Genomic DNA, 21,672 nt, shown 5'->3' with positions numbered 1-21,672 from the left:
CCATCGTTGTCAACGGAGAACCAAATCATCTGGCCGTTTACGTGGCATCGGTTCGCGCCCGGCGCTCTGTCTCACCAGCCGGGACGCCACGCAAGATACGGCGACCGGCTCCGCATGGCACGCGTACCGCACTGCCACGTACATCCGGCCGGCCCCGTCGGCACGGCACGTGTGGTTAACTTTTATACAAGGTTTGTATACTCATTCGGCTAACATCTAGCAACCTGTCATTAGCAAGTAATAATGCACGATTATTAAGGCTACCAGTTGTAGATCGAAATCTTTCGGGCGAGACATTCTTCGCGTCCCATGACCGGTCACAATTATTCGGTGGGAAAGCTACAGCAGATTGAGCTTGTAGCACATTCTACGCGGAATAATCCATCGGACACGACGACACGTCGACGCCATGACGGTCCATGGACTTATCCATTCGGTTGCACGCGGACTCGACGCGTGTGTCGGCAGGCCGAAATCCATTGTCCACGTCAGAAGCAGACCGATCAAAGCTTCCGAGAGTTCGAGTCGCCAACATCATTTTTATCGTTTGGATTATATATACAAAAATAAAAGGAATAATTAAAGTGATGATAGACAGGTCTATCTCCAGAGTCACTTCAGACTAACTTTGCTACCGATTATAGCTTTCGTTGATGCTAATCTTTCCTTGTTACGTGAAAAAAAAGGGTCTGTGGACATCCAGCCATATATATGCCCATATCCCTACCATCTTTTACAAAGTCGAATTAACCTATTGGTGCTTTACTTTCACGAAAAGATTAACCTGGTGCTTTTCTGCCTCTTACACGTACCGTTATCCTCCCGTTCGGACATTCGCTTTGCCGCTCGCTGTAAGTTTGGCTATGCTTTATTTACGCTTTACCACCCCTCTTTCTCTTTATCTCGTTGATGAACTGATGCAAAGGCTCTCCGGAGTTCAGACTCCGTTCCAGCTTTATTTCCCACGCACGTTCTTTATCGTCCCTTTCTGTTGCATTGGCTGCCTGGCATTGGCAAGGTAAGAATTGGAGTAACGGACACCGTAAGCAAAGGGAACGTACTGCATGACTTCCGTGACAGACAATGCGTTCGGATCAAATCAAATGCCGAAAAAAGGAATTCGTGAAGCGAATCCACAGCATGACATCCGTTGGACGGCGAATCAGAACCAAAGACACGCAACGCAACACTAGCTGGGACTCATTAGCTCGTGTTCTACTGGTGGAGCCTTTTTGCATCTGAGGAGAGTGAGCGTTGTAGCTACAATGGAAAGGAGCTCGCAAGCTTTCCCTGGCAAGTACAACAACGCGTCTCCCCACGGAAAAAAAAGCCGCGAAAAAATGGAAGCTTAGAACAAACACTTTTTGCAGCTTCGGCTTCACGTCACCTTAATTTGGTCCAATTGCAAGTTGACTGGAAGCGAGCTTTTTCAGGCGTGTAAAGCGGAAGCCTTCCATGATCGCAGTTCGCTGCTGCATGCTGGTCCGTGCTGCGACCCCAATGCCTGCGAATGCTCGCTGGAAAGCATCGTCTCTGACAATAATCGCCAATCGATCAAAGGGTTCGAGATCGATCGAAACCTCGCTGGACGCAATGACCCCCGGGGCGAGTCTTGTTAACAAATGGCAAAGCGCGGCGATCTTTGGAAGCATGGAGACGGCACGGCATGTGTTCTTAATTTGTTGCTCATTCCATGCATATGCGCGGATGCCCGTACTCATGTGCGTGGGTTCACGCTGGGCCTGCGTGGCGGAGTGGCAAGCTCACGAGGGGCCACATGGACGCTTTTAACTCCATTCATGAGGCATTGGATCCATGATTAATTTCTTAGGCTTGAAGAATTCTTGAATTGGTCGGTTGGATCTAGCTATTGCAGCAGCCGCCCGCAGCCTGCGGAAACGGAAGCTGCAAATTGATTTTTTGATTGACGCCAAAGGTTTTCAAAATGAATGGATCGTACTGCTCTCTTAGCTGTAAGCACGCGCGACTTCAAGAGAGGGGTTAACTGCCATCGCAGCCAGCATGCCGAAGAAAGATGCATTGCCTGCAAACATTCCGCGGATTAGGCGTTGCTTGGATGCATCTTGCAAAAACCAGTAGAAAAAAAGAATCAGGGTGGACGAATGCAACGGTTATATTGTCCGTTCGTTTCAGCTTATCAGTTACCTAACAGTGTTTCTCTCTCACAACAAATTAGCCATTTCAACTTTTCAGCCGGCTTATAAGTCCAACCAAACAGGCCGCGTATACATTGGACGTCTGATCCCGAGAAAAACCTACCAGTACGTCCGCCTCGTTCAGAAAAAGAACTCCAACTGCGTGCTTTTGTATGTCGTTAGCGAGCAACATTTGGCAACACTACTGGTGCGAGGGCAACGAAAGTTAGGACACATCGAAAGCCAGAAAAAGCTTGGCGTGCGGATAGAGCACGGGTCGGATTTAGGGGCAACAAAAGGTTAGGCAAAAATGCAGTAAGTAACTTCCCAAAATGCGTAAACACGCGCGGCGACGATTGCTTTGTTTGCAGGTCCATCAGAAACTTCGTGCAAGCCTCCCAAAATATGTAAAACCTCCTATCGCGCTATTGCTCTATGCGAACTACAATGACATATCCATACATAGTTACGTACAAGTTTTCACGAAGAAGGTGCGTGCTCGGTTCGGGCTTGAGCAAACTTCCAGCAAAGCAGCAACCAAATAAACCCGTCCTTTCTCGAAATTTAGTGTACTCGCGTCTTCGTATACACGACGGTTTTGAAGGAAACTAGGAAATTTCATCTTCTAAGTTAATAAATCTGTTTCAGCAATGCCTGAATCTCTCTACCTTCCAAAAAAAAGAGCTGTTACCAGGTTAGAGAGTAGAGTACCAGAGTACAGAGAAGTAGCAAAACGTAACTCCGGACTTTGATGGTCTCTGGATTCATACCTTGTTCTGAGGGTTTCAACAAAAACGGGTGTGGTGAAGTTAAAAATAATAGCTTCATCCAGTTTCTATTTCATTTTAATCTCGTCTTACAAAAATAACTTCAAGCTATGATGTCTTGTTTTATGCAAAAACTGGTGAAGGTCAAGATAAACTGGTACCTCAGTAGAAATGCGTAGCTCAGTGGCTAATCACAAGGGGACCACCTGCCGGTCGCCTGGGCGTCGTCTCGAGAACCTCGTGCTGTCTGCTCTCTGCTGAGTCAGCTAACTCGGCTGTCGACACGTACCGGGGCTCAACAAAACATACCTGAGGTCTGAGGACAAGATGATATACTAGTACAAGATCAGAGCAGATCAAAATTTGAGAGCCCACGGTCTTGTCCGTAGATCGCACACCATTAATAGGCGGCACCGCATTAGCAAGCGCTATTTTGGCAACCGCTCCCCCGCAGCAAACCACTCGGGCTCTCCAAATTCCATAACACTCCTCGCCGGGGCAAGCTTCTCCGCTCCTGCTCCAATCCGGCAGCGGCGTCCCCCCCATATATACCGGAGGTGCCGAGGTGGAGGGGCCTACAGCTCGCGGCGCCTGCCTGGGGTTTAGGGTTTTCGTCGGCGCAGGCGGAGCGGGATGGACTCCTCGTCGTCAGGCGGCGGGAGGGCGCGGCGGCGCAGTGGCGGCGCCAGCAGGAGCAGCAGCTGGGGCAGCATCAGCGGTGACTGCGACCCGTTCGACATCCCAGCCAAGGGCGCTCCCGTCGAGAGGCTGAAGAAGTGGCGGGTAAGCTCCTCCAGCCGCCGTCATTCGTTGTTGCGAGCGCGTTCCGGCGATGTGATGTGATGTCCGTAGTGTGGTGTATCTGCACTTTTTCTCTGGGTTCACCCACCGTGGCTGGGTTGGAAGCGGCGTGTCGCTACTCTCTAGCCTGCGTTTTGGTCTGCTTGAGCTGTGTGTTTGGGGCCTTTGGGAGTGGGTTTTGTGTGCTTTTGGAGCGGTCGTTGCTTTGGGGATGACGAGCCGACTCGCACTGGCCGAGCTCGGCGTCAAATTTGTTGGGTTTTGCGATGAATTTCCGTGTGTTATCAATTTCAGTTTGGGACTTCAGTTTGGGGTTTCTGAGTTCGAATTATTGTCTTCAGTTGTGCGGTGGTGCCCCTTTCTATTAGATTTTTCGTTCGAAAAAAAAGTTGGCCAACTAGATAGCACATGCTCAAGTTCTGGCTTCAGACTTCTAGGTTTTGTCTCCGCATTTTTGAGCTGCGGTTGAATCTGTATATGGTTAAGTGGCTTCATTGTTCCACGAGACCTCGACTTCTCTGGGGGTTTCTCTTCTAGATTTTCCTTCGCTGAGGCTTCCTCTATCATTTGCCTGCTGGCCTCAGATTGGGGAGCTTCTAACTTTCAATCCTGCTCTTAGGATTTTTCTTTTTTTTTTCTTTTTAGGAGTTCAGATGCGTCTCCTCTTGTCCTTTTTCGCTTTGCATTTGCGTGGACGTACCTGTTCGATCCTGTTTTTCTTTGTTGTCGCGTCAGTGCGATTTGATTCTGGCCAGATGCTTTTTCAGTGACGAACTCGACGGCTGGATTGTTCGCGCTTTCACTTGCTTTTACAGAATACTAATACTTTTGAATTGTTCCGTCTATCTGATGCGCCCAGACTTAGCGTTAGATTTGGGGCACTGTGGTCTTTTCGTGATGCGAAGGTTTTACTATTTCCTAATGCGGATATTGCTTCGGACTATGGATGTAGAATATTCTAGCTAGCGGACACGCGGCGAACTGTTCGCTGTGTAACTGTGTTGACGTGTTAGTGCATCCCCACCGCATGTAATTTTATACGGTTATGCTGGCATTTGAATTGGATAGGATTTTTTGAGTATTATTTGTTTGAATCAGCTGAATGGTCCCTACTGCCTAGGAAATGTGAGATGTAATTTTGTTCCTGTTGGGCTGGTGGATTAACTAGTTTTGGTCAGTTGAGGCGTTGAACCTCCAAATGCCCAACAAAATTAGGAATATAAGTCGTACTCCTCCGCTCCAAAATGGAGGTCGTTTTGTCTTTTATAGATACATATACTTTGCTATGTATCTAGACATAACCCCTCTAACCCTGTATTTTAGGTGCATAGTAAAATTTATGTACGTAGAAAAGTCAAAATGATCTACATTTTGGAACGGATGGAGTACTAAATACTGCTGCAACTTGCCTGATTGATAATAGTTTGTAATGCCGAGACATTTGACCACAATCCATTGTATTTACATTGTTCAGTTATTCTGTAACTATTAAATGCATAAGCCAAAAAGATTGCCATCTGCAATTTCTTGAGGATTTTAGTTTTCTAATGTGGCCTTCCCTTAGTATCTGGGGCCACATTGCATCTTATTCATGATTTTAGTTAATAACTGGAGGAGCTTGCTGGGCATGCTTGAAATAGGCACTGAGAATGACAACACTAGTAGTAGTAGTAGTTTCCCTCCTAACTTTAGAGGTGATGCCACATATTATGCATCACTCTTTAATTGCCCAGCATACAGGCGGCATGACTTCTTTTTTGGCATGTTGGTATTGATTGCAGCAAGCAGCCCTTGTGCTGAATGCATCAAGGCGCTTTAGGTATACGCTTGATTTGAAAAAGGAGGAACAAAAGGAGGAAATCAGAAGAAAAATTCGTGCACAGGCTCATGTTATAAGGGTATCATGCTAGAAACAATTTCTTATTGTTCTTTAAATTTAACTAATGCTACTAGCTTATGTCTATATTTTCTTATTCAGGCTGCTTTTCGTTTCAAAGAGGCTGGCCGAGTCCATGGTCAGTCTAAAGAACCTGCAGGTATTATTTCAGTGTTTACTTGCTCTCCTTATTTGTTAGGGCTTACACTATGTTTGTAATGGTCTTGCATAATATAAATATCTGCAAGTATTCTTCATCTGCCTCCTATCCTGGTCCTTATGGTTTGATGTGATAACACACTCCAGGAGGGGCATTTGTTAGGACATGATAGGGGCATGCTTTGCTTCTTTTCAATATACTATATTGTGTATTGGTGATCCTTATTCATTGTGTAGCCTATTAAATTGAAAGATATTGTGTTGCCTTTTTTTAAATACTTTTTGCTTCAACCCTGTCTTCTGCAGTACCACATCCTGATGGTGCACTTGGCTTCGGAATCAAAGAAGACCAGCTTACAGCGTTGACAAGAGATCACAACTACTCTGCTCTGCAACAATATGGAGGGGTGAGCCAATCGTGTTGTCATTATCATCTAACCTGTCTGTAGAACTTATAATTTCCTCTACAGATTTCTGGTGTAGCTAAAATGCTGACAACCGATACGGAGAAGGGGATTAGTGGAGATGACACGGATTTAATGGCCAGGAGAAATGCATTTGGCTCAAACACATATCCTCGTAAGAAAGGAAGAAGCTTTTTGGTATGATAAGGTTTCCTCTATATCTCTATGATGTAAAAGCTTTCCTTTCTCTGGGTTAGTAACTCCTGCTGTCCACCTCTATTTAGGCTTTCGTATGGGATGCTTGTAAAGATTTGACACTAATCATCCTCATGGTTGCTGCTGCTGTTTCACTGGCCTTGGGCATAACAACAGAGGTGGGCATTACATATATAATTTTTTGACTCCCTGAATGAGTTCTTTGTTCTTTCTCCCACTATGTTCTGTTTGTCTGTATCATATTCAAAATCTATCCGGCTTCATCTAGTTTTACAATCGGATACTATTGTGATAGGGTATAAAAGAAGGCTGGTATGATGGAGCGAGCATTGCCTTTGCTGTTCTCCTAGTTGTATTTGTTACAGGTATGGAACTACGACTTACTTTTTTCTGTGTTCTTTGTTATACAACAAGCTGTGTCTGTTCTATTCACATCTAGTAGTAGAGTATAAAGCCTATGGCAATATGAGCAAATTAATTATGCAAAATTATTAGTAGTTGTTTAAAGCAACAAAATTCAACTCCACTATGTATGCCTAAAGCTTCAAATAAAACCTCTAACTCCTTACTGGCAACACTACCTCGTGTGATGTGTGTATGTTTCTTCAAAATCTAATGGCTGCTGTTCCTTTTATTTTTCCAGCTATCAGCGACTACAAGCAATCACTGCAATTCCAAAATTTGAATGAAGAAAAACAGAACATACGGTTGGAGGTCAGGATTAGAGGCATATCTAGTTACCAGTTGGTTTGTTGATCCCAAATAACATTGTGAATGATGTCATTCAGGTTGTTAGAGGTGGAAGGCGAATCATGGTTTCAATATATGATTTGGTTGTTGGAGATGTTGTCCCTCTTAAGATTGGTGACCAGGTAGAGAAGGCCCATTGAGCATTTGAGCCTCATTTTTGAGCCATGTGTCTACTTACGATTTCTAAGGTTATGCCACAATTTCTTTGCCAGGTCCCTGCAGATGGGATCCTTATCAGTGGCCACTCCCTTTCCATAGATGAATCAAGCATGACGGGAGAAAGTAAAATTGTAAGTTACATGGTATGCAGCCTTGGAAGTAACATACTTAACATCTGAAGCTCACATGGCTGCATGTGGTTATTGAAGGTACACAAAGATCAGAAGTCACCCTTTCTAATGTCAGGCTGCAAAGTTGCCGACGGCTATGGCACAATGCTGGTGAGTTTTTGTATCTATATACTTCCCAGTCACAAATACTTTCTGGATCAGAATCTGGTCAAATGTCTAATGCTTTGGCGGATATCTATTTTAAGGTTTAGTTTTGAACATGAAAACACGTGTAGATTTGTCTTCAAAAATTCTTCCATAATCGCATAGGTTAATTGTTTTTATAAAGTTATATTGGAGACTGGCATGCCCAAAATGTGTTTATATTTTTTGACTGGATGGGCCACCATATAAAGAGAGTATGTTACTACATTCAACTTCTGAATTCGTTTACTATGTGAAACAGAAATTGCTGTATCAGTGGCAAATGCTGAATCTTCTTTCCAATCTTACCTATTTTAAATACTACACCGCTATTTTGTGGTTGCCTTTTACTTTCTGCACGTAACCTCTTGAAAGTCGCTAACTTGATGCTGCATATTGTCTGTCTTGTGATATACACGTGCAACTCAAAACGACAAGAATGGAACTCTAGTTTAATATTTCATTTTCAAATAGAGCTGAAGGAATGTATAAATAGTTCCCTATAATAAAGAAACAGGCTTACTACTCTGGGGCCAATTTTGTAAGCTAAAGCTTAAGTGTTGTTAAATTTTTGTAGTGATGTAACTGAATTTGACTTGTAACTCCCAGGTAACAGCTGTTGGAATCAACACTGAATGGGGATTACTAATGGCAAGCATATCTGAAGATTCGGGTGAAGAGACACCTCTTCAGGTTTGATCTTGTTGTGATGCCAGCCTTTGCATGAGAAGTTTATGAGTTGAGATGCCTTTATTGTTCTGGTGCAGGTTCGTTTGAATGGTATTGCTACTTTCATTGGAATGGTTGGGCTTTCTGTTGCCCTTGCAGTTCTTATTGTACTTTTGGCCAGGTAGAATTTGTTTTTATTTTTTTTCGAGAATACGCAGGAGAGCTGCGTATCTTTATATGATTTGTTTTTATTTTGGTTTGCTATCTGCTATCTATCTAATTTGTTTATCTACATCAATCTGTATCACATTGTTTTCTTTTAGGTACTTCACTGGGCATACTTATAATCCTGATGGAACTGTTCAGTATGTGAAAGGGAAGATGGGCGTAGGCCAGACAATAGGTGGAGTAGTTAGAATCTTCACAGTGGCGGTAGGTATTGGTTTTTCTGGTTATTTATGCTGCTTTGGTGTTTACAGTTTTTATCTCACCATGTTGAGGTGTAACTAGGTCACTATAGTGGTCGTGGCTGTTCCAGAAGGACTACCATTGGCTGTCACGTTGACGTAAGCATGATTTGCCATCTAATTTTCCATCAGCACTTCAGTAATCTGCCACTCAACATGCTTAATTTATGTCAGGCTCGCCTTCTCAATGCGCAAGATGATGAAGGACAAGGCTCTGGTATGTTCCCAACTTTCTATTGCTTGGTCGCGTCTAATTGATCTGACATTGTGTGCTATGCATTCTCTACATGTGTAATATAGGTCAGGAGGCTTTCAGCATGTGAAACGATGGGCTCTGCTACAACGATTTGCAGTGACAAAACTGGGACCTTGACTTTAAATCAGGTGCAATAGTGTTACTGTTTTCAGGATGTTATCCACTTTATACACACATGTTTCAGATACAATTTCGTAAATTTGCTTGGCCCTGATTTAAATTCTCTTTCTTCCTCGTTGATTTTAAGATGACTGTTGTTGAGGCATATTTTGGTGGAAAGAAGATGGAATCCCCTGATAATGCTCAGGTGTTATCTGCTGATGTCACATCACTGATTGTCGAGGGAATTGCACAGAACACTTCTGGAAGCATATTTGAGCCTGAGGTTAGTCATTGTCTTTCATGGTGAAAGAAGAAGCATATATGGTTTCATATGCACCCTGAATTCTACACAATTGATCGCCCAAGGCATTGTTAATTGAAATTTCAGTTTTTAGTAAAGATACAGTATAAGTATAGCAATAACAGTAATCCCTACTTGCCATCAGTGGTCAGATAAAAGGTGCACCTGACTAATTTTTGTTTTGAGATTGTGATACTGCGCATGCATGCCTGTAGCGATCAAAGGAAGGGAACATTTTATGTTCATTCTATTGTTTCTGGCTTGAACAGACATCTGCTTTCTTGGGGGCATGAGTATTGACTTGTGTTCAATTTCTCAGCAGGGTGGTCAAGAACCAGAGGTGACTGGTTCTCCTACAGAAAAGGCTATATTGTCTTGGGGGCTAAAGGTGCAAAAAGACACTTTATAGTAGTCCCAGCCTAGATCCTTTCTTAGGTTAATGTCTTGGTATTGCTAATCATGGTTGGCACATTTCTGCAGCTGGGTATGAAATTCAATGAAACAAGATCGAAGTCCTCAATTCTTCATGTATTCCCTTTCAACTCAGAGAAAAAGCGAGGCGGGGTTGCAGTGCACCTGGTAATTTGAATTATCTGCAACGCTGAAGATGTTGTGTGGTGCATATTTCAAATCTACGCTGGTTGTGATTTTTGTGTCATTGCATTATGCCACACCTTGCCCTGCCATAGTAGGTTGATGGCATCTCATCTAGGTGCTTACCCTGGGCAGATGTAAGAGTGCATTTGTGTTGAGAGCTGTTGCCATGCACTTCTAATGGCTCTAATTGTTCAAATCCTCTTACTGTCATAGGAACTTAGCATTTTAATTTACCTAGTAAGTTTTTTGTTTTAAAAAAAGGTCAGTTGTGTCTGGACTCTGGAATTATTACCTACATTACACCTAATCATTCACTTTCTTGTCTTAAACATTTATGAACGCACTCCTGACAGCTTGAGTAAAAATCAAAGCAATTATGAAAACAGCAGATTGCTTATGATCATTATTTCGTTCCTGAATAAATGCCTCTTTTGGTTAAGCTGGCAACTACTACTGTGAATATTTCAATGTCTTGTGTTCGAGAGAAAAATATTTCAATGTCTAATCAGTTCCATTTTTTCTACTTCTGAAGGGTGGCTCTGAGGTTCATATACACTGGAAGGGAGCAGCTGAAATTATTTTGGATTCATGCACAAGCTGGCTTGACACTGATGGTTCGAAGCATTCAATGACTCCTGAAAAAGTAATTTATCGTTCATTTTTTTAAAGGGAACTTCATGGTCATCCTTCTCATTTGCACAGTATGGTCTTAACTTATTAATTTTTTCAGGTTGCTGAATTCAAGAAATTCATAGAAGATATGGCTGCCGCTAGCCTCCGCTGTGTTGCCTTTGCCTATAGAACATATGAGATTGATGATGTTCCAAACGAAGATCTGAGGGCTGAGTGGAAATTGCCTGAAGATAACCTGATTATGCTTGGAATTGTGGGAATAAAGGTACATGATGAATTTTCTGGTTTCTGCTGTTTTTGAATTGATAGATGCACTTTCCATCTCTCCCTGTTTATTGCTAGTGATATCTTTCAGTAGTATTTGCTTAACATTTTATACAAACTATTTGTTATATGCCTAATTTGCAACTTGTGCCTGTAGATGGATTACACTGTTATTATGTCCCTTACAGCTCTATATGATCGTACAGCTAAATCGATCTACTTCAGTTTCTTTCACTGAATTTGTCAGTATTTATCTTACCTGTAAACTGTTGGGTTGGAAAGTACTAGTTAGAATCTCGGATGTAATTGCCATGACAACTTTACCCAACCAACAACACTAGAAATTGAACAATTACAAAACCACTATAACAGTTGTTTGCTACCTCTTCAGGCAGTACCAGGTATCTTAGAATTTATGAATCCACAACCTTGGGTTCTAACTGTGACATATCTGCCTTTAACTGATCTTAATGAAGAATGTGCTAATGACCACATAATACAAGATTGTTGTTCGCTTTTCACCATTCCCTTCTTTCTTATCTAGTGAATATTTTACCATTTAGTGTTAGCTAGCATTGTGGTGCCTTAGCCACCATTGTTAGTTTACCAGTAAAATGCTTTTCCCCTGGAATACGCAAGAGAACTGCGTATCATTGCATTAAGATAGGAGAAAAAATGCGTATCATTGCATTAAGATAGGAGAAAAAAGGCTAACATAGCACTGCAAATGTTTACTGATGCAGGATCCCTGCCGTCCAGGACTTCGAGATTCTGTTCGTTTATGTCAAGCAGCTGGCATTAAGGTTTTTTTTGTATATTCTTGCGATTTAATTTTCAAGTTTCTGCATCTCTTTTACTAGATGCAGCAGAAGGGATAGGTTGTCGTTTATGTAAATCTCCATGCATTCACTTCAAATGCAGTTATTATTCTAGTTTTTCCTTGTCATCACCTTCAGTTATTTATTTGAATTGTTAGGTCCGCATGGTCACTGGTGATAATCTTCAAACTGCGAGAGCCATTGCCCTGGAGTGCGGGATACTTGATGATCCCAATGTGTCAGAGCCTGTCATCATTGAAGGAAAGACGTTCCGGGCGCTGTCAGACTTAGAAAGGGAGGAAGCTGCTGAAAAAATCTCTGTATGTTTATTCTCCTTGCATTTGCCCTAACATTTCAATTGTATATGCTATCTTTATTTTTTTGCGTAACAGTGTTACAGGGACATCCATCTGTTTTCCTTTCTTTTCTTGTGCCAAGTGAATCCACCAGCTCAATTTTGCAACCTGTTTCCATGTGGAAGTAAAATATTAGTTTCCTGTCTCAACCTTAGCTTGGCATATAGATTGGCATGGATTATTTTTAAAATATTAGTTTCAATGGTTAAAATAAAAAAATTGATTTACATGGAAACTCCCCGTCTCTCCCATGCCCACAGCTAAGATGTGTTGTAACACCCATATCCATGTCCCAACTAACATAATAAACAGTTGAAATTATAGACGCTAGTGTGAACCAGTTGAATAAACATGAATTATTGTATCAACGCGCAAGTTTTTTGTTGCTCATGTTTTGTAACATTGTTTATGCCGTGTGTGAAGGTTACATGATTGAACAATAAGATGCTTGATGAAAAGAAGCATGAAAATGACCAATGTGGCACTATGAAGCTCACTGTGATTTAGTAGCATTACATAGGCTGTCTTGAAATTAATGAAAGTTTACTAGCCTCAAGCAAAGGGAAATCCCCCATTTACCTGTATTGTCTATTCATTGGTTGTGCTGTTGGGCCATCTCCACGTTTATTCATTGGCACCTTTGGCTCAATAGTTGAAAAGAGAAGAAAAGTATGATCATGAGGAAAACATAGCTTACAGTTTTGTTAATGTTAGTTTAAAAATAATTGTTACTGCCAGAAGATGAGGCTCTTGACCACCATATCTTGACATGAAGTACGTGCTAATGACCTAAAAAAATAATGTAGTGAAACATTGGTTCAGTGCCTATCTATTTGCATTTTTGCTCTCACTAAAGTTATATAAATCTGAAAAATATGATTACAACCATGATAATGCAAGGAAACATTGGTTCAATGCCTATATATTTTGCATTTTGCTATCTCCCTTCATTTATATAAATCTTAAAACAGTATGCTCTGTACCAATTTCGCTTTATCCCTTTGGATTAAAGCATGCTCTCTAATAATGGTTACAGGTGATGGGGAGGTCTTCACCAAATGACAAGCTTTTACTTGTTAAGGCACTGAGGAAAAAAGGTCATGTTGTTGCTGTTACTGGAGATGGCACAAATGATGCCCCAGCACTGCATGAGGTTTGTGGACTAACTAATCCCTATGAAGTTTCTAATATGTTACAACACAAACATCCTTTTGAACACACAAATAAGTTCCTCATATGTTATAAAAAAGCAATCTTCCACAGATGTTCAAGAAAGAATCTTTTGGTAGTACTTAAAGAATTCTGAAACTGCAGGCAGATATTGGTCTATCAATGGGCATTCAGGGAACTGAAGTTGCCAAGGAAAGTTCTGATATTATTATCTTGGACGACAATTTTGCATCGGTCGTAAGGGTATGTTAACTGTCTTGTATTTTCTTATTAGCCTTCTGTTACAACAGTTTATGATGTCTGATTATGGCTTTAGGTTGTCAGATGGGGACGATCAGTGTATGCGAACATACAGAAGTTTATACAATTCCAACTAACGGTCAATGTCGCAGCTTTGATAATCAATGTAGTTGCTGCCATAAGTTCTGGAAACGTGCCATTGAATGCTGTTCAGGTTTGTGTTCAGATCTTATTTTCTATATTTTTTTTGTACAGTATGATCGTTGCAGGTTGCATTATTTGTCATCATATTGTTCTGTAAACTACAAGGTGCTAATGCTAGCTGTGGTCTCTGTAATCTTTGGTAAGATTCTAATTTTTTACACCCTTGGCTGACAGTTGCTGTGGGTCAACCTAATCATGGACACCTTGGGTGCCCTTGCATTGGCGACTGAACCACCTACCAACCATCTTATGGAGAAACCCCCAGTAGGGAGAAGGTTCGTTCTTGTGCATGTGCTCACATTTGCTCCTCTACCTTCTTGGTTTCTGGAGATGATTTTGTTGTGCTGATCTGCAAACATTATGGATGTGGGAGGGAGGCACCATCTTCCTTCAAGTCTTTTGGTTAAACTGAATATGTTTCCATTTGGACATTGACATTTACATGGTCTCCAATACAAGGACTAGCAATGCTTATAAAATTATACTATTTTCAACTGGAAATTATGAAAGTATTTTTTATGATGAATCTAGTAGCACCAATCTTGTGTTGCCGATCTGTGTGAAACTCTAGTTATTAATGGCAAATCTTAAAAAAGTAGGACAAGCTCAGATGGACCTACATTTGTGGATCTGAGGAAATATTTTGCAGGAAATTGTAAATATGAGATTGCTGATCATTTTATTTGTGAAATCATATGAATTGTTTATGTCTGTCAGCATTTATCTCCCCATGCTGCTATTAAGTTACAAAAATAGTTTGCCTCGCTGATGCTAAATGGTTTCCCATCTCCTTTTCAGGGAGCCACTGGTAACAAATATCATGTGGAGAAACTTGATTATCATGGTATGCTACATATCCCACTATATTCCATGATTCTTAATATAGATCGTTCTACTAATGGCTTGTTCTTCTTTCAGGCTTTGTTTCAAGTTTCAGTTCTACTTACTCTCAACTTTAAGGGAATAAGCCTTTTGCAGTTGAAAAATGATGACCGAGCACATGCAGATAAAGTGAAAAATACCTTCATATTCAACACATTTGTTCTCTGCCAGGTGAGTTTCTACCTTTTTGCTTTCATTGAGAAAAGAAGTTTCTGCTTTTTTCTTTTGTCCAACATGACTCCGGATTTTTATACAACAAATGCAGTAGGGGCTGACATGTCGTGCAATGTTGTCTTCTTAGGTGTTCAACGAATTCAATTCCCGTAAACCAGATGAGCTGAATATATTCAAGGGCATTTTAGGGAACCACCTCTTTATTGGCATTATAGCAATAACAGTAATACTCCAGGTAGACTCTCTAGAACTATATCCTTTTCTTTAAGAGTGATTAAATTGATTTAGTTCTCACCTGTTTGCTCCTGTTTATATTTAGGCACTTATCGTTGAGTTCCTTGGCAAGTTTGCCTCAACAGTCAAGCTAAGCTGGCAGCTGTGGTTGGTTTCGATAGGTCTTGCTTTCTTCAGGTAATGCATGTTGATGGGACAGTGCTCTTGGCCAAATCACGGCATATTTCTTCTGGTTTCACTAATATGATGTTCTTTTTCCCCCATTGTACCTGATTATTCTCGTCTTGCTCTGCAGCTGGCCGTTGGCTTTCGTGGGAAAGCTTATTCCTGTTCCTGAACGTCCATTTGGAGAATTCTTTGCTTGCTGCTGTAAAGGGAGCAAACAAGGTAAGCATTGCGCTGTAATCGCTTCTTACTCGCTGACTCATGTAAGCACTTAGGGAGTGAATAAATATATATCCAAGGACCTTGCCTCTTTCACATCTCTTCTTGCGCATTCCTGACAGTATTTCATTTGTGCAGCTTCTGACGATGCAACCTCTGACGATAATAAGGGAAACAAATCTGAGCATAGAGACATCGTATGATCTGACTTCTGGCATCGAGGGCCTTTTGCTGTTTCTTGCTAGGGTTTAAAGTGTTGGATTTGTAAATTACCACTGATTGCAATTGTATATACTCACGGTAGTTGTCAGCTTTTGGAAGCTTGCAACAGCGTCTAACCAAGCATGCATCTTGATAGTTGATACCTGAACCTTAGTGCTTGAAATCAGCAGCAGTGGGAGGATTTGTACGGAATATGAAACATGAATGGCAGGAATTGCAACTCTGTCTGGCTTGAACCTGCGTCCGTTTCTTCAGTCCATGGCAACTATGCACCCTTCCAAGGTGGAGAAAAACTGTGTCAGTGCCGTAATATTTGAGAAATGGCTGTGCTACTGTACACCCTTCGCCCTTCCGAGTCGAAGAAAATGTGCTTCTGGCTGTTTCTGTTTGTCTGACGTGTCTGACCTACGGGCGCCTTGAAAATCTTTCCCAGGGCTGGAATTTCCTTGCTCGTGCATCGGTCGTGTCCCTGTCCGTTACTGCCATTACGTCAAGTGATGGGCCTCCTTTATGCTAATAGAGGTAGCATACTAGTATTACGCTTCCAATCCGTCACTTGTCCGCTGTCCAGTATCTCGCACGCATGCGCGTCTCGTCCCTCTCGCGGGTCGAGGAGGAAATTTAAGTGGCGTTCAGGTTGAGTAACCCGCGGGAGAGGGAAGAAGACGCAGACCCTGCAGCCGGGTGCGCCGCGCACTGCAGCGGAGCCGTATCTGGCTCTGGCTGCCCCCCTTGTTGACGTCTCGGCCGCTGTCGCCTCCCGTCCGTAGGAAATCGACGAGAAAGGTCAGTGCGGAGATTTCAAGATGGACGCCGGCCCTGCACCTGCTGCCGTCGCGCATGCGTCGTTTCCGTCCGCGTCTCATAAATGCGCTGTTCATCCTTATCTGGGGCAGTATTTTTCAGCCTTAAACCCTTTTTGGAGCCGTGCATATCTTTGTGCGCGCGCGCGAATGTTTCGGACCTTGTCTTGCTGGATGAATTGCAGGGTTGGGAAAATAGGCGAGGTCCGGTGTGAAACGTAGTCACGAGACGCGACCTGTTTTTGTTTTGCTTGGCGCTGAAGCGGTTGCTAACGCAGGTCGGACACATGCTTGGGCCGGAAGGCGCAATCACTATCTCGAGCACTGTTTGGGGGTTTTAGGACTTCACCATGACTACCTCTTTTAGAAAAAGATAGCAAAAACTGGAAGACGAGATAGCTACCAGATCTCCCGGTGGCACTACGATTGGAGCTAGGCATGCATGCCGTACGCAGCAGCACACGCATCCTTCTTTTTTGGTGCAAGCACGCTAGTTTGGCTCTTTCTGATGCAGACCCTCGTTCCATACAGGATGGAGGTCGGGCTGGTGGTTCCTACGCATGTAGCCTCCTCGTTCTCTGTTGTCTGTTGATCATGTTCAACGGAGGAACTTATTCGGTTCAGGAAACTTACCCACTGCTAAGTCGATCGGTCCACCAACTTCTCCTTGTAGTTGTAGGCTGGACCGGCAACGCTACACAGGGACTGACAACACCCGACGCCAACGCGTGCAACGCCTCCGGCACGCCAATGCCGCCGGGAACGGGCAACGCAGAGGCGGCCAGTTCGGCAGTTGGTGCGGTCACCGGTCAGGACTCAGGAGTCACTGGCTGTGTGGGCACGCCGTCGCCCGCACCCCCTCCGTCGATGAGGGAGGGACGGCGACGACGACGACGACGGGTGTTCCGGCGTCGCCTACTACTCGCCTCCACCGGGCACCACCTGCGCTCCGCTCCAACCCCCCGGACCCCGCCATGGCCCGTGTGCCTCACATCGTCGCGGCAGAGAATTCCGCGGCGCATTGAATGCGCGGGTTCACACCTCGTCGATCGCCCCCACCGGCGACAGTTCCGCGGACCGCGACCTTGCGCGGGGGGGGGGGGGGGGGGGGGGGGGGGGGGGGGGGGGGGGGGGGCGGCGGACGAGACGACGGCGACCCCGTACTGGCGACCGCATCGTTGGCGCGTCACACCTCGCGCTTTTTTGCCGTTCACACCTTCTCATCCATCCGCTGCCCCGTTGCGTCCTGCGCGAGCGCGCTCCCCGGCCGCGCGCGTCCAACGGGTGCAGATCCGTCCCGTGCTCTGACGAGTGACGACGAGACGGATCATCACGTAGCGTGGCGGCAGTTCTACGAGGAGATCGCGGGTCCTTCGGTCGTTTTCGTCTGTTTTCTATGTTGCTCTCGGCGATCCGATCCGGAGGTGGGATCTCGGGCGGGGCGGGGCGGGAAGAGGTACGTGAACAGCGAGGGGGTTTTTGACGTGAGAACACTGGGATCCGGCGTGATCCGCGCGAGGTACGACGAGATCGCTGTGTGTCTCTCTCTCTATCTCTATCTCTGTTGGAGGACGATGGATCGATGATGAGAGGCCACCGTGACGTGCGTGTGCTCCCAGGACTATTACCTTTCAGCAGTTCATCACGTGAAAACGGGAGAGCTAGCATGTGAACACGATCCTCTATCCAATTGAAATCCTCGGCGCCAAACCGCGAAGCTGACTCCTACCTGGCGCGCGAGGTGAGCAGCGAGCGGCCGGAGGGTGGGGCCACAGCAAAACGCGCTGGTGCCGCTGCTGCCCTACTGGTGGCCTGCTGTCCGCCTGTCCCCCACGCGGCCGATCCATGCTGCACGTTTGTTTCTTTTTTTTCTATATTTTTTCCTATTCAAAATCTTCCCAATTAGATTCAAGTAAATATAAATTTGTGTATAAATTATGTGTATAATTTTTTAACCACGTTCTTGTAAAATTGTGTCAAACGTTATGTGTATAAGTTGTGCGTATTATGAAAATTGTGTTACAAAATTTATCGCATAAGTTGTTGTTCGAAAGAAATTATGCATATAAATCATGTGTATAAGTTCTAACTTTATAAAAATAAAAGAATCAAAGTTGTCCTTTAAAATTTGTATATAGAAGCATAAGTTCTACAGACCATTAAAGTTGTGCTAAAAAATTATCCCATAAGAAGTTGTTGGTATGAAGCTATGCATCAAAATTATGTATATAAATTAATGATATTTCAGAAATAGAAAGTTACGGGATTTAAAATTTTCCGAAAATGAAAAGTTTAGGGAGTAGGAGAAGCTGTCAGATATCGGTGGCTAGCAAGCCTGCTAGCGCGTGCTAGCTTGTATGACCCGCGCCAAACCACCCACCCAATGACCCAAATTATTCGATAGCCTCCACCCTTGCACGTCTCCAAGTCTAAAAGCTTCTTCATCGGGACCGTCTATATGTCACATGGGTGAAACGGAGGCTCCCTCACTCGATTTTCGAGCCATCAGATCATCATACAATGACTCATGTTCATCTTCTACCTCCCGCTAGCTTTACCTCGTTGCTCTGCTTCTTCATCGCCCGCCTCCCCCTCGTGCCCCCACCCTTTTGCCGTGGGTGGGCTAGGGTCTCACCCGAGCTCCGCGCCGACCCGCCGGCGCGGAGCTCCGGCGAGACCCTAGCCCGCCCACGGCGGCTGCCTTCCTACCCTCCCGCCACCACCTCCCACCACCGTCGTCGCGGACGTCATCCCCCACCCCAGCACCGCCCAACCAGCCTCTTCCACCACCCGAGACTAGCGGCGCCACCGCTACCGCGTCTGACCGCCCTCGCACCCACCACCTTCCCGGTTCCGGCAGGCCAGCCTTCCCTCTAGAGCCGCGGTGAACTCCCACCCTAGAAATCTCGAACTCTTAACCTCAGAAATCCAGAATCCCTAGCCTCGAAATCCCTGATCTCGCTGGAATTGGCTGGAATTGGAGAAGAAAGCGTGCAGATGGAGAGCAATAAAAATCGGGTGACACAAATAGTGATAGCTTTTCCTTTTCATTTCCTTTATAGCCGAGGTTCTCATTTTTATTTTTTATAAGAAAAAAAGGTTTTTGTTCATGAATGATCCGAGCTGACACGGGAATGTGTTGGCGACAGTCCGACTGACCTGCATGGACGTGCGCCTGGCTGGTCGGCACATAGCAGACGTTCACGCACGAGTCGGGTGGCCGCAGAGACACGCCGCCACGTTGAAAAGGCCGAGCATGTAGTAGAGGAATACTTTTGTTTCCGTTTGTGTCCATCACATGCAGAAGCACTATGCCAGTTCAGACTTCAAGCTTGCGGTTTTGCATTGCTTTTGCGGACGGCTGTACGCGATGTGCTGGATCAACTTTGACCCACGAGTAGGGGAGGGTACGGACAAACTCACTCTTATTCACACTTAAATTCAAATAATTATTATCCACTCTTTACCCTCCCCAATCCCACTCATGTCCAATGAATAATTAATTTTATAATATATATATACACACGTATTCAATTAATTAATTGTAACATTCTTATATTTTACCCTCCTCATTCTAATAGGTATATAATTTTCTACACTCCCATTTGAAATGAGTAAAGAGTGGGAAGCGCATGAGGCCACGAGTCTGGCAGCCAGCTTGACCAGCGACATGGTTGACCTGACCCTGTCTAGGTCTAGCTTGTAAACGTAACAGGAATTGCTGGATGAGTTTGACTTTGCCGGCGGTGCTCGTACAGTGCATGTACGGCACGTATGTCCTTGCTTTTGCTCTCCTCTATTCTATCCCTAAATACTGGTCTTATCCTCGCGTGGAAAAAAAGACTACGATTACTTTTTTTTCTTTTTTGTTTTCCTTGCCTCCTTGGTGTAGTTGGAATCAACTGGTTGGGGCAACAAGTAAACGGAGCAATTTTAGTTCTATGATAGTACTATAGTAGTCGCATATATATAGTTTTTTTTAAAAAAAATTCCAAGTAATCGCAGTATTATGCGACTCTGTTAAGTCAGAACAAGCCTGTGACGTTAGATTTTTTGTTCGTGTCAACAAATCACTGGAAAGGACAGACAGGTTCATGATGGATGCCTGAATCTATAAGGTAATCAAAAATAGACCAATGACTGTTATCTTTAGCGTGTGGTGCTCACCGGCAGCAAGCAACTTTTCTAAAAAAAGTTTATCAGATGACGACTCTGTATCAGACTAGGATGCAGGTATGAGACTTTCGAACTAGGATGACATGCGCACAGTAGAAACACACCGTGACCAGTCAGTTTTTTCCACGAGCTATCAAGCATTATTAATTATTGGTGAGTTCATCAGGCCTCTCGCAAAAGTTATCGACGAGTGGACATGCTTCATTGGGTGCAATTCAAGATGCGCTCATACTCTAGCAGCAATTGACAGATCGATTAGCTAAGCTTTTTTTTATTTTTATTGGGAACGCAGATTAAAATGTTCTTGTGTCTTTTTCTGTTGAGGAAAACCAGGATTGGTGCAGGACACGGCCGTACGTTTTGTACTTTGATGTAGTTTGGTTGATTGATTCCCTGAGATTTGCTGGCGTTTACCTAACACACACTATATTACTTCTGACAGACAAATCATTGCTGCAGTATTATGTTATTACGATCGGCTAAAATCATGCAGGTTTGCTTGTGCTGGCCATCAGATATACGGACGGTAGTGCCCTTTTTGGATTGAAGTGGTTGGGTCAGACAAGAGATTGCTACTGCTAGACAGGGCAGTTGCTTGCCCCAAAGGTCAACCGTTCTCTGCCCGTACATAACGTCAGATATCATGTGCTTGTAACGAACATCGTGTGCCGGTCGGCTAGCGTGAACAAATCGAAAGGTCAACTTCTGCAGCGCAGCATGGCTCTTATCCTCTACTCCCTCCGTTCCAAAATTTCATAGATATTATTATGTAACAACCTGCAATTTGGAACGGAGGAAGTACTAAACAACTAACTTGTTGGCCTCGAGCTTCTTTTTTATAACTCACAATGTTTTCTTAATCTCCTACGGATGATTGCCACAACGTTTTCTTAATCTCCTACGGATGATTGTCATATAGCTAGCTCTTAGTACTTCGTATAGATGTTACGTTCAAGCATAAACAAAACATAATAAGATCAGCAGCTGGGAACAATGATGATGGCAAGGTAAATGATTAGCCTGCATGTAGAGCCAACCGCTAATCTAGCAGTGATTTGTTCGGGGCCTTTAAAAGAAATAGCAGGCAAAGTAGTTTGTTCAGGAGAGATGGAGAATCT

The 21,672-nt window shown here is 43.9% G+C and overlaps 1 protein-coding gene across 2 annotated transcripts; it reads left to right on the top strand.

Annotated features, from left to right (window-relative positions):
* The first annotated feature begins 3,268 nt into the window (after positions 1–3,268).
* Positions 3,269–15,811, top strand: LOC117864018 (calcium-transporting ATPase 5, plasma membrane-type). 2 transcript variants are annotated; one of them, XM_034747980.2, is made up of 34 exons: positions 3,269–3,706; positions 5,506–5,622; positions 5,703–5,760; positions 6,066–6,166; positions 6,230–6,361; positions 6,448–6,537; positions 6,675–6,744; positions 7,023–7,093; positions 7,168–7,251; positions 7,342–7,419; positions 7,498–7,569; positions 8,212–8,295; positions 8,370–8,452; positions 8,595–8,703; positions 8,782–8,837; positions 8,913–8,955; positions 9,039–9,122; positions 9,242–9,379; positions 9,720–9,785; positions 9,878–9,976; positions 10,527–10,637; positions 10,725–10,892; positions 11,635–11,694; positions 11,868–12,029; positions 13,102–13,218; positions 13,380–13,478; positions 13,552–13,689; positions 13,854–13,954; positions 14,478–14,523; positions 14,598–14,732; positions 14,863–14,970; positions 15,055–15,146; positions 15,265–15,356; positions 15,492–15,811. In XM_034747980.2, exons 1-34 carry the CDS (start codon positions 3,557–3,559, stop codon positions 15,554–15,556), a joined length of 3,279 nt encoding a protein of 1,092 aa, XP_034603871.1. In that variant the 5' UTR covers positions 3,269–3,556; the 3' UTR covers positions 15,557–15,811. The 2 variants fall into 2 exon arrangements, with proteins under 2 accessions (XP_034603871.1, XP_034603870.1); XM_034747979.2 differs by having other exon boundaries at positions 3,270–3,706; positions 9,717–9,785.
* The last annotated feature ends 5,861 nt before the right edge of the window (positions 15,812–21,672 follow it).

Source organism: Setaria viridis, chromosome 7 (assembly GCF_005286985.2).
Source record: "Setaria viridis chromosome 7, Setaria_viridis_v4.0, whole genome shotgun sequence".
Classification (NCBI taxonomy): domain Eukaryota; kingdom Viridiplantae; phylum Streptophyta; class Magnoliopsida; order Poales; family Poaceae; genus Setaria; species Setaria viridis.
Note: the sequence above shows the minus strand (reverse complement) of the source record. Positions and strands in the feature narration are given on the sequence as shown.